This window comes from Agelaius tricolor, unplaced genomic scaffold, assembly GCF_023055355.1.
Source record: "Agelaius tricolor isolate 1412-34295 unplaced genomic scaffold, bAgeTri1.0.p SCAF_10, whole genome shotgun sequence".
Taxonomy (NCBI): domain Eukaryota; kingdom Metazoa; phylum Chordata; class Aves; order Passeriformes; family Icteridae; genus Agelaius; species Agelaius tricolor.
Genome location: NW_027269270.1, coordinates 30,692,297 through 30,708,301, shown reverse-complemented (window position 1 = coordinate 30,708,301; position 16,005 = coordinate 30,692,297). Strand labels below are relative to the sequence as shown.

The 16,005-nt window shown below is 43.4% G+C and overlaps 1 protein-coding gene across 1 annotated transcript in view; it reads left to right on the top strand.

Annotated features, from left to right (window-relative positions):
- Positions 1-3,403, top strand: part of NXPH2 (neurexophilin 2) — a 35,094-nt gene extending 31,691 nt beyond the window's left edge. Inside the window, exon 2 of the mRNA XM_071435453.1 lies at positions 581-3,403. Within this exon, the coding sequence (XP_071291554.1) occupies positions 581-1,324 (744 nt within the window). The 3' untranslated portion in view covers positions 1,325-3,403. The remainder of the gene's footprint in view (positions 1-580) is intronic.
- Positions 3,404-16,005: the final 12,602 nt, after the last annotated feature.

The following is a 16,005-nucleotide window of genomic DNA, read 5'->3' as shown; positions in this document are numbered from 1 at the left end:
CACACCAAAACAGGGCCATGGTCACTGTGTCAAACTAAGGGCACAAACGTGCAAACTAGGTTTGGATCAAATGGAAAAAGCAACACCAGAAAAGACAAATGTACAATAAATGGTTTAGGAGACAATTGCACCAACAGAACAGGATTTTAAGCCTAAACCAGCTGGAAGGTTGTGGGGAGAAAAAGGAAGGGACTGGAAATTTGTGCTGTTCTATTTCACTCCATCTTTTAGCAGAGGGGTCTTCAGGGTTTCCACTTTCCCCAGTCAGGTATTCATTTAACAAATCTGTGAGCATGGGGCACCTGCTTTTGCACATCACAGCCATCAGCCTGTCCAGAACTGGACAGGAGTCCCCATGGAGCCCCCATGGATGTCTCCTATTGAGATTTTTGCATCTTCCATGAGCTATTTTGAGTTAAATCCTTGAACTCTCATAGAGCAGTAGAAATTACTCATTACAATGCTCCAGGTGACCGATTCAGATCCTATGAGTATAAAATTAAATATCAATGGCTCCTTCTGTGTCTTGGCTGTTTCATCACCCCTCTTGACCCTGCTCTCTGTTTCTGTTTCGGAGCAGGTGTTCTGTGACACCAGCCGGGTGGTGCAAGCCGCGGAGGTGCTGGACTGGGAGGACAAGGACGCTGCAGAGACACTGGTTGACAACGTGGTCCACTCCAGGATCATCAACCCCCTACGCCTCTTTGTCAAACCATCCCCAGTGCTGAAACACGGCCAGGTGTCCTACTCGGACAGCATAGAAAACTTTTGGGATTGGTTGTCCAACATCACGGAGGTTCAGGAATCTCTGGCACGAACTAAACGCAGACCTATAGTGAAAACTGGGAAATTCAAGAAAATGTTTGGATGGGGTGACTTCCACTCCAACATCAAAACTGTAAAGCTGAACCTCCTGATCACGGGGAAAATCGTCGATCACGGCAACGGAACCTTCAGCGTTTATTTCCGGCACAACTCCACGGGCCTGGGGAATGTTTCTGTCAGCCTGGTGCCGCCCTCCAAAGTGGTGGAGTTTGAGCCATCTCCACAGTCCACGCTGGAGACCAAGGAGTCCAAGTCCTTCAACTGCCGCATCGAGTACGAGAAAACAGACCGCGCCAAAAAAACTGCCTTGTGCAACTTTGACCCTTCCAAGATCTGCTACCAAGAGCAGACCCAAAGCCATGTCTCCTGGTTGTGTTCCAAACCCTTCAAAGTCATCTGCATTTACATCGCGTTCTACAGCGTAGATTACAAACTGGTGCAGAAGGTCTGTCCCGACTACAACTACCACAGCGAGACGCCCTACCTGTCCTCCGGCTGAGCCGGCCTGGGGATCCCGCACAGAAACGAGCATTCCCATCAACCTTCTGGAGAGGAATGTGGTTTCCTATCAGGTTAAAAAGTCTCTAAAAACCGTAGCTGTGTTCGTGCTGTATCGTAACTAATCCAGCTGTTTATGTAACAATCGTTTTCCTTTGGGGCCGTCGCATTTCAGCTCTCTCATCATTCGTAAGGGAACTGCCAGGCAGGCACGTGACAAGAATCAAACTAAATTATGTCTGGAATGAACACTGATCTTAAAAATCACTTTTTTGAATAACTCCACGGCAGAGAGGTTGAATTTTACTTGAATTGGACAGCGCTTAGCAGGTCCTATTTCTCACTGGGAACTTTAGGTGACAATAGAATGAACAAGTGATGGAGCAGCCTCAAAGCTGCTCATACCCAAACTTCAAATAAACAGCTCTCCCACTGCTTTCATTAAGAATGTTACACAGAGGGCTCAAGTAGTCAAGCCCAATACTAAGAGAAAGTGCTAATTCTTTGATAAAAAAGGAGAGAAATCTGCATTTTTATGAGTTGTAGGAGCTGTAGGTGTTCATTGAAGTGAAGAGTGAGTAGTTCTTCCTTCAGACTTCCTACCCATGGATATGCAGTGATGTAATTAGACCTCAATAAGCTTTAGTTTATTAGACCCCACAGGTGTGCACGTGTGGTATACATTCCTTCCTCCCGTGCCCATCACTGGGTTTAATTCCTCTCACACATTCACACAAGCACACACACCCCAGTATTAGTTTTGCAGCAACAGAGAATCTATAAAAACCTGGGGAAAAGATAATCTCTGTTTAAGTCAACCTGGTCTGGCAGAAGGTGCCCCTGCCCATGGCAGGGGGGTTGGAACTGGATGATCTTTAAGATTTATTCCAACCCAAACCATTCTGTGATTCTCTGAACTGTAGCAGGGGCTGGCTTCCAGGAAAAGGAAACAATTATTTTGCTATCCAGCCCCTGAGCATTGAAGTGCAGCAAGGAAAGCACATCACCAAGGATGAGCACAAGGATGACACCTGAACAGGCAGCTTTCTCCTCCTTGGCACCAGTCGTTCCCGTAGCACTGCACACCTTAAGTCAAAGTATCAGCCATGACAAAGAGAGAGAACAACAAAAATCTATGCACCTTCAGTTCATAAAGCAGGTTTGAAACTTTTAATATAAACACTCAGCCAGGCTTTCCCCTAGTGCAGCACCAGCTCCCTGCACTGCAGCAAGGGAGGGTCCAGCTGGGGCTGTGCTCCACCAGCTGTGGTCCCACTGCAGTCAGCACTGGTTGGCTCTGGCCATGCAGTTCCAGCACCATCCCTGTGCTTTCTCTGGGTATTGATCTGCTGCTGCTGCTGCCAATTTGCTCTCCTGCTCCTTGGTGACAGCTCAATGTCACAGGTCCTGTGGAAGGAGCTGGCTGAGGAAGTGCTGATTGCCTCCAGTCAGACTCGCACACAGGGTTCAAGGAGTTACACACAGCTTAAATGAAGCACTATTGAAATACTGTTTGGTGATGTGCACACAGACAAGTGACTGTGGCAGCTCAGAAGGACTCACTCATGAGATTAATTCTGATTTCCTTGGTAAAGACTCACACAAAAAAATTACTCTGTTAAAAATATACGAGTAACTGGGTGATTTGTTTTTCTCTTTAGGTGACAAATTTAAATGTGTGATTTAGTTTGATCAATAATCTAAATGTTTTCCTTCATCTTATTTCATACAGAGTCTCTCCTGGTCTATAATGATGTTTTTTAGTTTGCCTAATCCTGTCAATTCCTACAAGTTGGTCTCTTTGTATTCTGTATAGCGTGTCCTCGCCCCAGCTGTACATGAGCTTGGATTTATTGCTACGAGTTCAGTGGTTGGTGCTTTTGTAACTTAGCTGTAAGCCATGATTTTATTGCCATGTATTTTTACTCAGCACTGTAGGCAATTAAAAGAAAACCCTACATGCTATTTATTGTAGAGTATGTGGAAACCATGTATGTATATACACTTAAATATGTGTACATATACAGAACATATGTGTACATGTACTTGTATGTAAATAAAGAGAGTTTATTAAATCTGGCACTTGCTCGTGGCCCGTTTGATGTTTGGTTTTAAATGTTGCATGTATGAAGAGACAAAGTAAAACTAAGGCACAGCAACAATTTTTGCCCAGCTGGATTTTGTTTTTCTAGGAGATATTTAAATGTGTGCTATAGTGAACTGTGCACAAACCTAGGCAGAGTAGGGTTCAGCAGTATTCCATGAGATTTGAGAAATGAAGCACATATTTTGACTAAGACAACCCTTAACTGTTCAATAATTGCACCAGGTACCATTAAAATGAAGAAGAAAGTTTGAATTAGACAACATTCCCAAGCAGGAACATGCTGGGAGAGAAGGCAGCTCGCTGCTGATTCAGCCCTTGCTCAACTCCTCATCAAAAGGGGAGCTGGATTCTCCTCCTCCCTGGCTGTGGCACTTCCCAGGCTGAGGTTTCCAGGCTCAGGAAGACAAAGCATGGGAGAAAAACTTAGCCCAGTGTCCTCCCATGCAGCCCTGGCACAGGGAAGCAGCCTGGCAGCTGGGGCAGAGGGAGGGAGCCCTGGTACCAAACCCCATCACACCCAGCAAGTCCCCACCACTCTTCCTCCAACCACAATACTTTATGAATCAGCTTAAAAGCAGGTGGTTGGGTTTCCTTTCAGGTCAATTTTGAAAACATCACAGCAAAAAAAAAAAAAAAAGCAGTTACATTCTTACTGCAGTCAAAATCTGCTTAAGAAGAAATTATTTACACCCAGCAGGGTAAGCAAAATATAATGCACATGATGACAGGCTTGATTAGGTCAGATGTCATGCTGCCCATGTAAACAAAAATAAATGTGATTTCATTTCACACAGACAGGCCGTGTTTTTAAAAACATTTCCCTGTGTAGCAGGTGACTGTTTCAGACAAGTTTCAAATTGTTGCTATTATGGCTCTTATTCAAAGGATTTTGAAACTTGAATGATTAAATACCATATTTAAAAAGTGTCCTGAGCTGGGAATGGCAATTTATGACTGCAGCAACTTAATCTAGCAGTTTTTAATATACAGCCTTTATTTAATCCCAATCTCCACAGGACAGTTTTGCACACATTTATATCAGTGAAAATATCACAGAATCGTGGAATATCCTGAGGTGGAAGTGTCCCACAGGGATCACTGAGTCCAGCTCCTGGCCCTGCACAGGACACCCCAAAAATCCCACCTTGTGCCCAAAGCACTTCCTGAACTCTGGCAGGTTTGGGGCTGTGACCACTTTCCTGGGGAGTTCATATTAAATATATAAACTTCTTGCTGAATACCTTTCTTATTGTTCTCCCCACCCAACATTAGAGAGAGAATTAAAAATTTCCAATAAAAAGCTCATTCATGACAAACATATAAAGCCTCAGCTTTTTCTTTAGCCAGCACTCTGTGCAGAGCTGCAGGAATCAAACATCCACAGTTTTTTAACCATTCCGACTTAAGGAAGGAAGTAACAGCTTGGGGTTGTTTTTCTTCTCTTCCCCCTGAAGAATTTCATCCTCTGGACCTCCAGATTTCTGGTTTCCCTGCAGCCCTCACCAGTGGCCACATCCTGGGGAGTTCTTCAGCCTCCCCATCAGCTCCCTGTGCCGTGGGGGCCCCGTGGCAGTGCCAGCCCCTCAGAGAGGGCCAGCAGGGCAGAGAGCAGCAGAGAGCTGAGCTCTGTGTGCCATGCCCTACCTGGGCTTGCACATTTGCTTTTTAGGGTGAATCTGCAAATGAGCAAACCCCTGGATGCTCCTGATGCAACTGGAAAAACTCTGACAGCAGCCAAGCGGGGGTGTTCGTGCAGATCAGCATCCTGTGCTGCTTTTCTTTTTAAATTGTAATTCAAGGACATTAGAATTTGCTATTTGTTTTATGCTCTGTTGACCAGCATAATCTGGATAATGTTTTATTTATAGTATAATAATGATTCGTCATTAGCACCGTCTCTGTTCAAATTTGCACAGTTGAAAAGACAATAACAAGCTGCTCTACACTAAGTAGCTCAATGAAACACACATCAATCAAGTAGGTTTTTAGCTGGAGGGTGTCTAGTTTGAAAAACCAGACTTTGCCATTCCCACCTCTCCCTCGTGAGCACCTCCTGCACGTGTCCATCAGGAGCAGCATCCTTTGTTTTGGAGCTAACAAATCAAGTGGGTTTACAGAAGAGGAACTGAATTATCATGAAATATCCTGCTTGGTGTCAAACCATGCCTCCCTTGGGGGTTGTTGAGCTGAAAAACCTGTTCAGATCTGCAGCCAGGAGTGATGGGAACTGAACAGAGCCCACAGGACACGGCCAAGGCTGCTGCCACCGACTCCATGGCACAGCTCTGCAGCCCTAAATACTGGGGGCTTGTCAGCCAGAAGCAAGGCCAGAGCTCCTGGTACCCTCAAGCAAGAAGCCCAGCCATCCTGACTGAATTTTGAAAGGAAAAAAGAAAAAAAAATCCCCCCAAAAAAAGCTATTTCCAAAGATGTAATTCAGTCTCCAACTCAGCACAAATCCAGCACCAGCTGCAGCCCAATTAAAAAGCAATCACAGTCATGGGAAAACAGTTTAGCTGGAGAAGAAAAAATCCTACCTGCATAAACAGTGGTGAGACTCTAAAATAGACTCCAAAAGAAATATCAGCACCTTCCTATTCAACAGGAATGGAACAGCAACCAGGAATGGAACAGTGGAGTCTCTTGCACTGTTCTCTGCTTTTGTCCTCAAGCCAGAACAGACAGGGAAAAAAACTGCTTCAGGGACTTTTTAATGTATTTTCTTCATTTTATGGCAAATGCCCTGAGATCAGCTCAGCTGGCCAGAACAGGTGCTGATCACACCAAGGGCATGGGCTGGAGCCCACATGGGCCATGCACTTAAAGCTGGACCCAGAGATCCTCCTGGCTCCCTTCCCACCTGGAATGTGCTGGGACTCCTCACCCAGACCCAGGAGCTGAGCTGAGCTGCACTGAGGGCCCAGGGGTGATGTGCAAGTCAAAGGCTCAAACACCTTCCCCAGCTCCCAGCAAAGGAGTGATGTGGGAAGCTGAGCTGGCACATGGGGACACCATGGCCTCTTCTGGCTTGTCAGGAGGCCAGACTGGAACTGCCACCCAGAGCTGGGCCATGGGAGCAGGGCAGGAGCTCCACAGGACATGACCTGATGGCAGTGATGCCTCAGGTTTTAGCTTTTATATTTTTGAGATTCTGTGCTGCTTCAGTGTGTACTTCTGAGATTCATATTAGGGGATGGTGAGCTCTCTGCACAGAGTAGGGAGACAAAGCAATTCCTTCTCTACCTGGGGACCAAGGACAAATGATCCAAATCTCAGCCCCAAGAGCATAAACAACATGGACTGAAGAGAGAAAAACAAGAACGATGGAACTTGATGGGCTAAAGCTGGAATTGGACAAATAACTCCAATATGCAAATGGAGCAGAACTTATAAAAGTGAGAGACCCCGTGACTGGTTGTCCATTTTGTGACCATTTTGGTTCATCTTGGTGCAGCCCTGGCTGGGCTTTTGTGCTGCCCAAGGTGGATCTATTGAAACCTCCTAATAAATCCCTGCTTTATTCTTTAGCTCTGTCTGGTCTGTGTTCTAGCTCAGCCTTCACAAGGCATCAGCAGGAGTTGAGCACAGCCACGACAGAGGCGCCCCCGAGCAAGAGCTGCCCCGGGAATCCTTTCCAGGCACCCCAGGGCTCCCCTTGCCTCTCATGCAAACCATCCTTGGAAATCAAGGCAGCTTTTTTGGCAGCCTGGTCCCAGACCAGCATTCAGTCCTCACCCTGCTCCCTTGCCCTTGGCAGCCCTGCATTTCAGCCCCCTCGGATGCAAATCCCATTTCCTTGTTCTCTTTCTCATTCCCAGACAGTTCGTGGCTCTTTCATCATTACAAGCCAATTAAACCTCGGCTACCTTATCTTAACAGCTCCAAATAAGCTGGTGATCTTCCTGAAAGGTGATACATTATAATTGGTTCCAAATTGGCAGGCAAGAGAATAGTGAAACATGAGACTTGGAGGTTATTTGAATCATCCCTGAAGTTTAAAATGGCCAAAAACTCACCCCCACCTAAAGCTATCAAGGTGTTCACTTTGAACTTCTAGTCACTGTTGCTTCCCAGAAAACAAAACTTGGCATCTTTTGTGCTGGAGATCCTGCCTGGAGCAACTTGGTCTAGGGAAGGTGTCCCTGCCCATGGCAGGGGTGGAACAAGAGGGTCTGGAAGGTTCCCTCCAACCCAAACCATTCCGTGATAAACACCTCAACAGCCACGAGAGAAATATCCCAGTTATGAGGTTTCAGATGGGTGGAGAGCACTTACACTCCTGCCCACATCTCAAAAGCCCCCGATGAAATGCAATTCACACTGAGCTGTTCTGGAGAATGACAAAAAAAAAAAATCAGTCCAGGTTTTCAAAACACATCAAGTTCATTTAACTCGGACAGGAGAACACGTTCTGGCTTAGCAGGAAACTGCTCTGAGAGGAGCTGTCAGTCCCTCCTAAGCCAGCAGTGCTCCTTCAAAGAAGGGGGGTGGCAGAGTGTGTCTGAAGCAGGTGATGCTGAGCACTGCTCACCTGGGAGCACAGAATATTTAACACAGATTTCTGAGCAGGTAAACTAAAGGATTAAAAACCATTCCAAGTTGCCATATTGAAGATGATAAGCAAGCCTTTTTATTAAATAGTACTTAGAGCTACTTAATTCCAATCCACTTCTCATGTCAGATATATTTAACTGAGGCATTTCTGACTTCAATCGGGGAAGATTTGGATTAGCCAAAGCACCCGGGGAAAACAACACAAGCCAAAGCACCCAGCTGCTGGAAGGCAATGCCACACGGGGAGATTGATCTGCCCTGAGGGAATAACCCCTCTCTTCCACTTCCAGCACTTGCTTTTAAAGTGAAAATACTACAAATACCAGGCCCACAGTGTTCTGTGAGTGCTCCAAGCAGAGGCAGCAGCACAGGTGAATGGTGGCAAGGCTGCCCTCATCCTCCAGGGCAGCCAGGCTCAGCAGTGTCCAGACACTGAGATACTGCTAGCTGGCAAAAAGAGGGGAGAGAGAAATCTATTTCGATTCACCACCCCAGTTATCTTTAAAACAAGCACAGCCCCTTATTTAAAATATGACTATTGAATTGTGTTGCCAGAAGCAGATTAATTGCAGCTTCCAGAAAAAAAAAAACCTCTGAGCTTATTTCACACTGACTTTATTCCCACTTGAATTAAGTTCCTTATGCTACACCAACTCATTTGAATTTTTTGAATTGGTTTTGCATAGTATCATTTACTGATGTACTATCTTTAATTACATAACACACATACACTCTCCAACTGCATTATTAATGAAAGTGTTTTTAATTAAATGGCTCTCAGCATAATATTCAGTCATTAATTTCACATGCTCGGGATGTGGAGAGATTCTATTCTGATGGTCTGGGGAAGCTCTGTGCTTCAGATGAGGGACACTTGCACAGTGATAGTTTTTTGAGAGGAGTTGGAATCATTATGAGCACAGAATTACCTCCTGAGCAGCTGCTGCTGCAGTTCTGCTCTGCTGGGCATTAGCTGTTCTTCAGCTCAAGAGCTCCTTTTGCTCTGCCACACTTCACCACTGGTAATTTGAAAATGCCTCTCCCTGGGCCCAGGGAGATTCTGGGGTGAATAATCTCGGTGTTATCTTTTAGGAACAATTTACACTTACACAATGGCACTAAGGCTGCACCCAGTGCAATAAAAAGCTTCACATCCTCCTCCCTAATTATGGTCACCCACCTGTCTCCACTCTCAACCTTTCAGTGCTCTCAGAAGTGACAAAGAACGTTCACACTCCTGGGACAGGAATTTTTTTTGCCCATGGAGACACAGACACCCTGGCACATCATGCAGCCACTGCTGTGAGCATCCTTCACACCCACCTCTGGCAGAAGTTGCCAATTAGGGCCAAGAGGCACAAAAGCAGCATTTTAATTATTTTTTTAATTATTTTTTTTTCCCTGCAAACTAGCACAAATTTACCATTTCTTCATGCAGAGATGGCAGGAGGACCCCTTTTCCAGCTTGGAAAAGAAGGCCCACTGAGGCAGTCTGTACAAACTTTTCCCTTCCTAAAAGTCTGCAGGAAAGATTAATTTTCACCTCAGTTTATGCCTTCTATTGATTGATGAAAAAGAAATTCCATTTAAAATAAAAAGAATTCCTAGGGCAGCATTTTCCAGGACGACTTTGGAGGTCTTGAAATATTTTTTTTTTCCTAGAAGAGCTCAAAGGGACTTGAGAGCAAAGACTGCACACTACAGTAGCAGTTCCATCTGTGAATTACGTGGTAAATTCTGTCCATCCTCCACAAAGGCAACTGCATGTAAAACTTGGTTTTGGATAGGATTCTTCCTGGGATTCACCCTTTAATTAGTTCCTAGTCTAGATAACCCTGGACTTTTGTTTTTCAAAGTCCTTCTCTTTAAAAAATCCTCTAATTTCTTAGGATTAAAGGCTTTTTTTTCTAATGCACACAGGGAAGGGAGAGGCTCTTGCCCATCCCATTGTCCCAGAGCAGAACACCCTGGGTCACATCTCACCCACCAGCCCCCTCTGCCTCAGCTCCACCTCCTGGCCCTTCCAGCCCTGCTCCTTCAAAAGAAAAAGGAGAAAAAAAACCACAAAAAAACTTTACTCTGTCAAAAAGATACTAAACATGGACCTCCAGCACATTTACAGTAGATTTTTGAGGAATTGCTAATATTTTTGTATGACAAGATTAATGATAATATATGCCCACATTCCCAGCACTTCATGTCTACATAAAACACGGTGCCATAATGAAGATAATTGAAAGTATGACTTCCATCAATATTTAATTAGCATTTGGTGCTAACTCATTATTTCGGTGCAATTAATTTGACATCTTGCACAGATTTCCTCCTAGAGGATTGTTTTATTGGTGGGACACAAGTAACATAAGACATGTGCACCTTCCCCAGGGATCCAAGGGGGCTGTGAAATAAGGAGAATATGACTGACATTTTAATCCACTGCAGGACACAAAAGCACATTAAAGCTCACAATGTGTATTGTGCATTTGGCTCAGGCATTTCTGCAGTAAGGGCAATATTCTGCTAAACCAACACTTTCAGAAAACAAACTGTACCACCTGTACACCAACTGTACCATCACACCAGGCTCTTCCATGTGTCCTTGTTCAAATCCCTTTTGCAGGCTGCAGAAGGACACACATGATGTCAGCACACAGCTCTGGGAGCAAGGACCTAAGAAAGATTCTCTTCCCTTCCAAAAGATTCCTGCAGTTCTTCCCAAGGGCAGGGAGAGCAGCTCTGCCCCCAGCACTCAGGAACAGGTCACTGAGCCCAGCACTCCCAGCACAGCCAGAATCTCTCCCTCTCTGTCATTTCCCTTCACCCACTCCCAGCAGCTGACAGCCAGGAGAGGGACACAAAATCAACTCTGCAAGGTGCAAATGGGAAAGAATCCTTGGCCTACCATGTGAAAGGGACACCAAGTCCTTCCAGCCCAAATCCACTGGAAATAAAACCACTCATCACCCTCTGCTCGTCCATTATTTGGTGAATCTTCTGTTGATGTAAAACAAAACAATCACAACATAAGTGCAAGTGCCTCGTTGTTCCTCTGGCTGCTCAGCTGCTCCCACTGAAGGACTCCCTCACTTCACCTCCCCAGCTTCACTCTCTAAGCCAAACTTGCTGAATCAAGAGCTTTTAACAACCCCACAGAGTGTCCAACCTCCCTTTGCCTCCCTCCAGGGCAGCATTTCCCTCCCAGCTGTGTAACCCCTGGACAGCTGCAGGAATGGAAGCCAATTCTCACCAAGTTTAGCCCTAGAGAAGTAAAGATAACAGCACTATGACAGCACTGCTAATGGTTCTACATAATCTCTACATACAGCCAAATAAAGCTTATTTTTATTCCTGATGCTGTCCCAGTGGCACTGAACGTTGCTGAGCCAGCCCCAGGTTCCATTCTTGCTCCTAAAGAATGAAGAAAAATACTCACACCAGGAAAAACTTCTTTCCATCTTCGTAATTCATGCAAAAACACAAACCAGGTTTATTGCTAAAGACAATCTCAGTGCAATAGCACCTTCCCCTACATATTTTTATCCAGGGGAATCAGGAATAAATGTTTAGTTTGCTCTCTGCAAAGAAGCAACAAGATTATGGATTCTTTTGACAGCACTGACAAAGTAAATACAACAACTGTTCATAGTATAACTTTATTTATTACACAGAATTGGCCCAACTTCAGAATGCTTAATTTTATACCACCTAGAGCACCCTCAACAGCTGATTATTACAAAAAAAAAACAACCCAAACCTGGTCCTTTAAACCTTTCTCCTTTGAAGTGATAAAACACCTGCACTTTTAACCTCTGCTCCTTTTTCTAACTGCCCAGAATATTGCAATTCCTTATTGGAAAATGCAGCCTCCTGCTGAGGGTGTACCTTGGTTACCAAATCAACACATCCTGAACACCCACACTGGTTTTTTCAGGATAATTCTTCCATAAAAACAGTTTTTGTACTCTGCTTAAGCACTTCAATAATGATTTGTACAGAATATTCAGAGGTGAATCTAACTGGGGCACACTGCCCCAGTAAACACTACATATTTAACTGGGTGGCAAAACAACTGGAATGAAGTATTTATTGATTTAAAAAGTAGCTGAAACTGCCAACACTCCATTTCTTTGATGAAGTGTATCTAAAGAAAAAGGATTTCTGGAGCTACCCAAAGAGATGCTGATTTCAGACCCTGCCACTCTTGCAGGCTCCCAGAGCTGGGGCAGGTTTTGGGTTTGTTTTAATGAGTCAAATGTTGGATACCTGCAGAGCAGCATGGAAAGCCAGAACTCCTGTGTAGACAAAAAAAACAGTGACTTTCAAAATCTCATGGTACTGATTTTAAACACAACATTCATATGGTTATTTATTTGGATAAATCCCTCCATATGCACATGTCAAGGGCAAAACAAAATTAATGACCATATAAAGGAGGCATATAGACACTCTAAAAATAAAATAAACAAACCAAAACCAACCTCTAAAGAGCAGGTGCCCTCCAGGATTCACCCAGTTTTGCCAAATTGCAGCTGTAAATATTTCCCAAAGCTGATGCAGGATGAGCTGAGCTGCTGACAATAACTTTGTACCCCAACATTCCCCACCTATCCACTGAAGAGAAAACATCTTTACAGGAAAGACTGAAGCCTTGGGTTATGTCCAAATTATTTATTTGGAGAGACCATATTAAACTCCCTAATGCATCCATCTTATTCTCCCTGTTCAACTGGAAATACAAAGCTGAAAATCTGAAAAACACCAGCACCCCAAAGAAATAACAGACAAACCAGCCTTGCTCACATACACAAATCTGTATTTTTTTAGAAACACTGGAGATTGAATATGCAAATTATAAGAATGTATTAATTATCATTAATCATTCCTTCACAAAGACTAGAACTAATTGGAGAAATAATTTGAGAAAATTGAAGTACATGACAGAAAGCATTAAGATTCATTAAGTTTCAATTCTCTGCTCTGTCAGCTTGTCAGAAGTAGATGCCTGCTATTCTAGCACCACTGGTAAAATACTGAGTATTTTCCTAATCTAGTACACAATTTAACCCCTTTTATAGTTTGTTCTGAGATTAACCACATCTGACATTTTCTGCTAGAAGGCACCTTCACAAGGCAATTTGCATCTCCATTTCTTTAAATCAGCAAAATTGAACTTGCTCAAATTTCACTATAAAGCATTTGCAGGTTCACTAGGTATTTTGTATTTATTCACATTATTTGAGAGGTGCCAGCACACATTCAAAAAACCTAAAAGAGATGATCAGCAAGGCATTTAAAGAAAAAGCTGCATTCAAAAAACATCCACCCTGCCCCATACCCACGCCTCAAATTCATCTTGACCAGAACAGCCAATAAATATACAAATATTTTATGTCTTTCTATCTGTGGTCCTGCAATAATCCTCCCCATTTGGGTTGAGCTGGTACAAACTCTTGATGCAGCACAAAAAGCCCCAGTGCTGCTGTGAGGGAGGAACGAGGGCTTGGCAGTGCAAGAACTCCCTGTGTGTGTGTCTGACAAGGGCAGCCCACCTGCAAGAGGTGACAGGGACAAGATGCACCATTTAATTGACATTTTTTTTCTCCATTTAAAAACATATGGTGTGGGCTTTACAAACACCACCACAGCTCCTAATCTGGGCATGGCACAAGGACAAGAGGCGAGATTAAGTCTTTGCTGGAGGCAAACATTTTAGTTGTACACTTCAGTAGCAAGTAGGTGGTTTGTTTTAAACTTTCAAGACTCAATAAACACAGCTGGGTTAGAAAATTGGGCACATAATACATAAAATTTATTTCAAAGCTTACTGAAAACTCACCAACTTAAAAATGGAAAATATAAATAGTTTATGTGGCAATTAAGGTTAAAATAGGTCAGACTGGAGCTAGAGCTTCTATGCTTTAAGATTTCATCCTATTAGAATGTTTTTTGCATACTCTTCAGAATTTACCTTTTTTAACAGAAATGGCTCAGTCAACTGTGCAGGGAGAAACGTGGGAAGCCAAAAACTGTGACTGCTTAAAATGCAGCAGCAGTTGTCTCCATTCTGATCAGCAGCACCAAGCCTGACGTGGTGTAATTTATTTTCTGCATGACTATCACTGCCAACGCATGAAACATGCATAAGTTGGGCAAAGCAGAGATTTCCACTCATTATACACCTACCCTTGATTGAAACACAGTACCTGCACCAAAATATTGCTATGCTCCAAGCTCTGCAAGGCAAAAATGTTGGTGTCAGGAAACGCTTTCAAAGAAGGCCCAGCTCCCTGCCTGACAGGATGATGATCACCAGGTACTGCTCCTTCAGAACACTGGAACCAAGAGCTCAAAACACTCCTGGTGCTTTCTCTATAAGCCAAGGCCATGCAAACTCTGCAAAGTTGTTTTTTCTTCCTGAGTCTCAAAATCACAAGCTTGTTTCTGTTCTTCATACTTGACTCACAAGAAGCCCAATTTTACACTTAGAGCACCAGCTTCACATGCTGTTAAAATAAAACTTACTGACACCCCCTGGAATGCCATTCCAAAGCACTCAAGAACTCTCTCAGCTGAGCCTGGGATGGGTTTTTTCCCTTGGTGCAGTGCTTGTAATGGAAAAAGCAAATCCTTTGCATCTCACATCTGAAATCCTTCACCCGACTCCTTGTATTTTTTCCAACTTTCTCTGAGAGTACAAAGAAGGAATCTTCAAAATTGATAACAAGAAACAAGTTCTATTGGAAAATTGCCAAGATGTCTGCAGAAAAATAAACTGTTCAAGACTAATTTTAAGTGGCAATTAATAGCATTTCCTCTGTTAGCACACTATCACAATGTTAAGTGCAAAGCTATTTGTGTGTAATGGAAGCAGCTGCATCTTTAATCTAATTTACTTAATAAATGTGGCAAGTAAAATTTGTAGTGGAAAGAATAGTAATTGTAACTGAAGCCATCTAAGACACAGAAAACCATTAATACTATGAAGTTTGGAGTAGTGGCACAAAGACTCACTTTAATCAACTTTAATTTCTCACCTGACTGCTCAGGCTGCACTCAAATACTTCAACATCAAACCATCCCTTCAGCACAGGGCAGGACAGGCAATTCTGTACAGCAAGAGATGGGTTTCACCCCTCAGCCTCTATCACCAATTGAGAATCAATATTTGAGCTTCCCTCTTTCAAAGAAAGAGGATATACACAGGACTGGACCAACACTGTAAAATACTTTCCACAATATTCAACTTAAAAGAAGAAAAAGCTTTCTTCATGTGCTCAGTTTCCACACAAACAAATGCAATTTGCTATAGAAAGAAAACAGGTGGTTTTTAAAAATCAATGCTCTTTGAATCAATTTTACTGAATAACAAATTTTTTTATGACGACAAGATTAACAACTGGGAGGAAAACCATCTTCAGAAAGGATAAAAATATAGCCCTCTAAATAAAGAAATAATGAAGTTTAATATTCTTTGTTTATCTGGAATTTGAAGCTCAGGTCAGACATCTGGATTGTATAAATAATTCTGATACCACTCAGAGGTAACCAGTCCTGTTCCCCTCAGAGGTTACTGAACTCTCTGTGGGGATGTTGTGCCATTATTGATACAACCCCATGAGGAACATTAGCCTGGATCACTGTGGAGTCAATTAAGGGATGAATTTTTTTGTTTTAAGCACACCTGGAGAATTTTGCATTTACCTACCCAGACACACACTTTTTATAAAATAACTCACCTTGACATCATCATTGTCAGGAGTTCAGAGTGTCCAAAGTCACATATCAACGGTGCCACATATCACTGCAAATATTTATAACCACATGAAACCTCTTACATACCACTCCTCCTCTTCCACACCACTTCTCCTGCAACAAATGCCAACAGCATTCCTGCTGGATGGGCTCATCAGCAGCCTGTTCTTTTTGGCAGGACAAAGGATGATGGTTTTGGACGGTGAGTGGAAGAAGAAAGCAGATTTCAAACCCACCAATCCCATCTTTACCACCATAGCATCAACCCT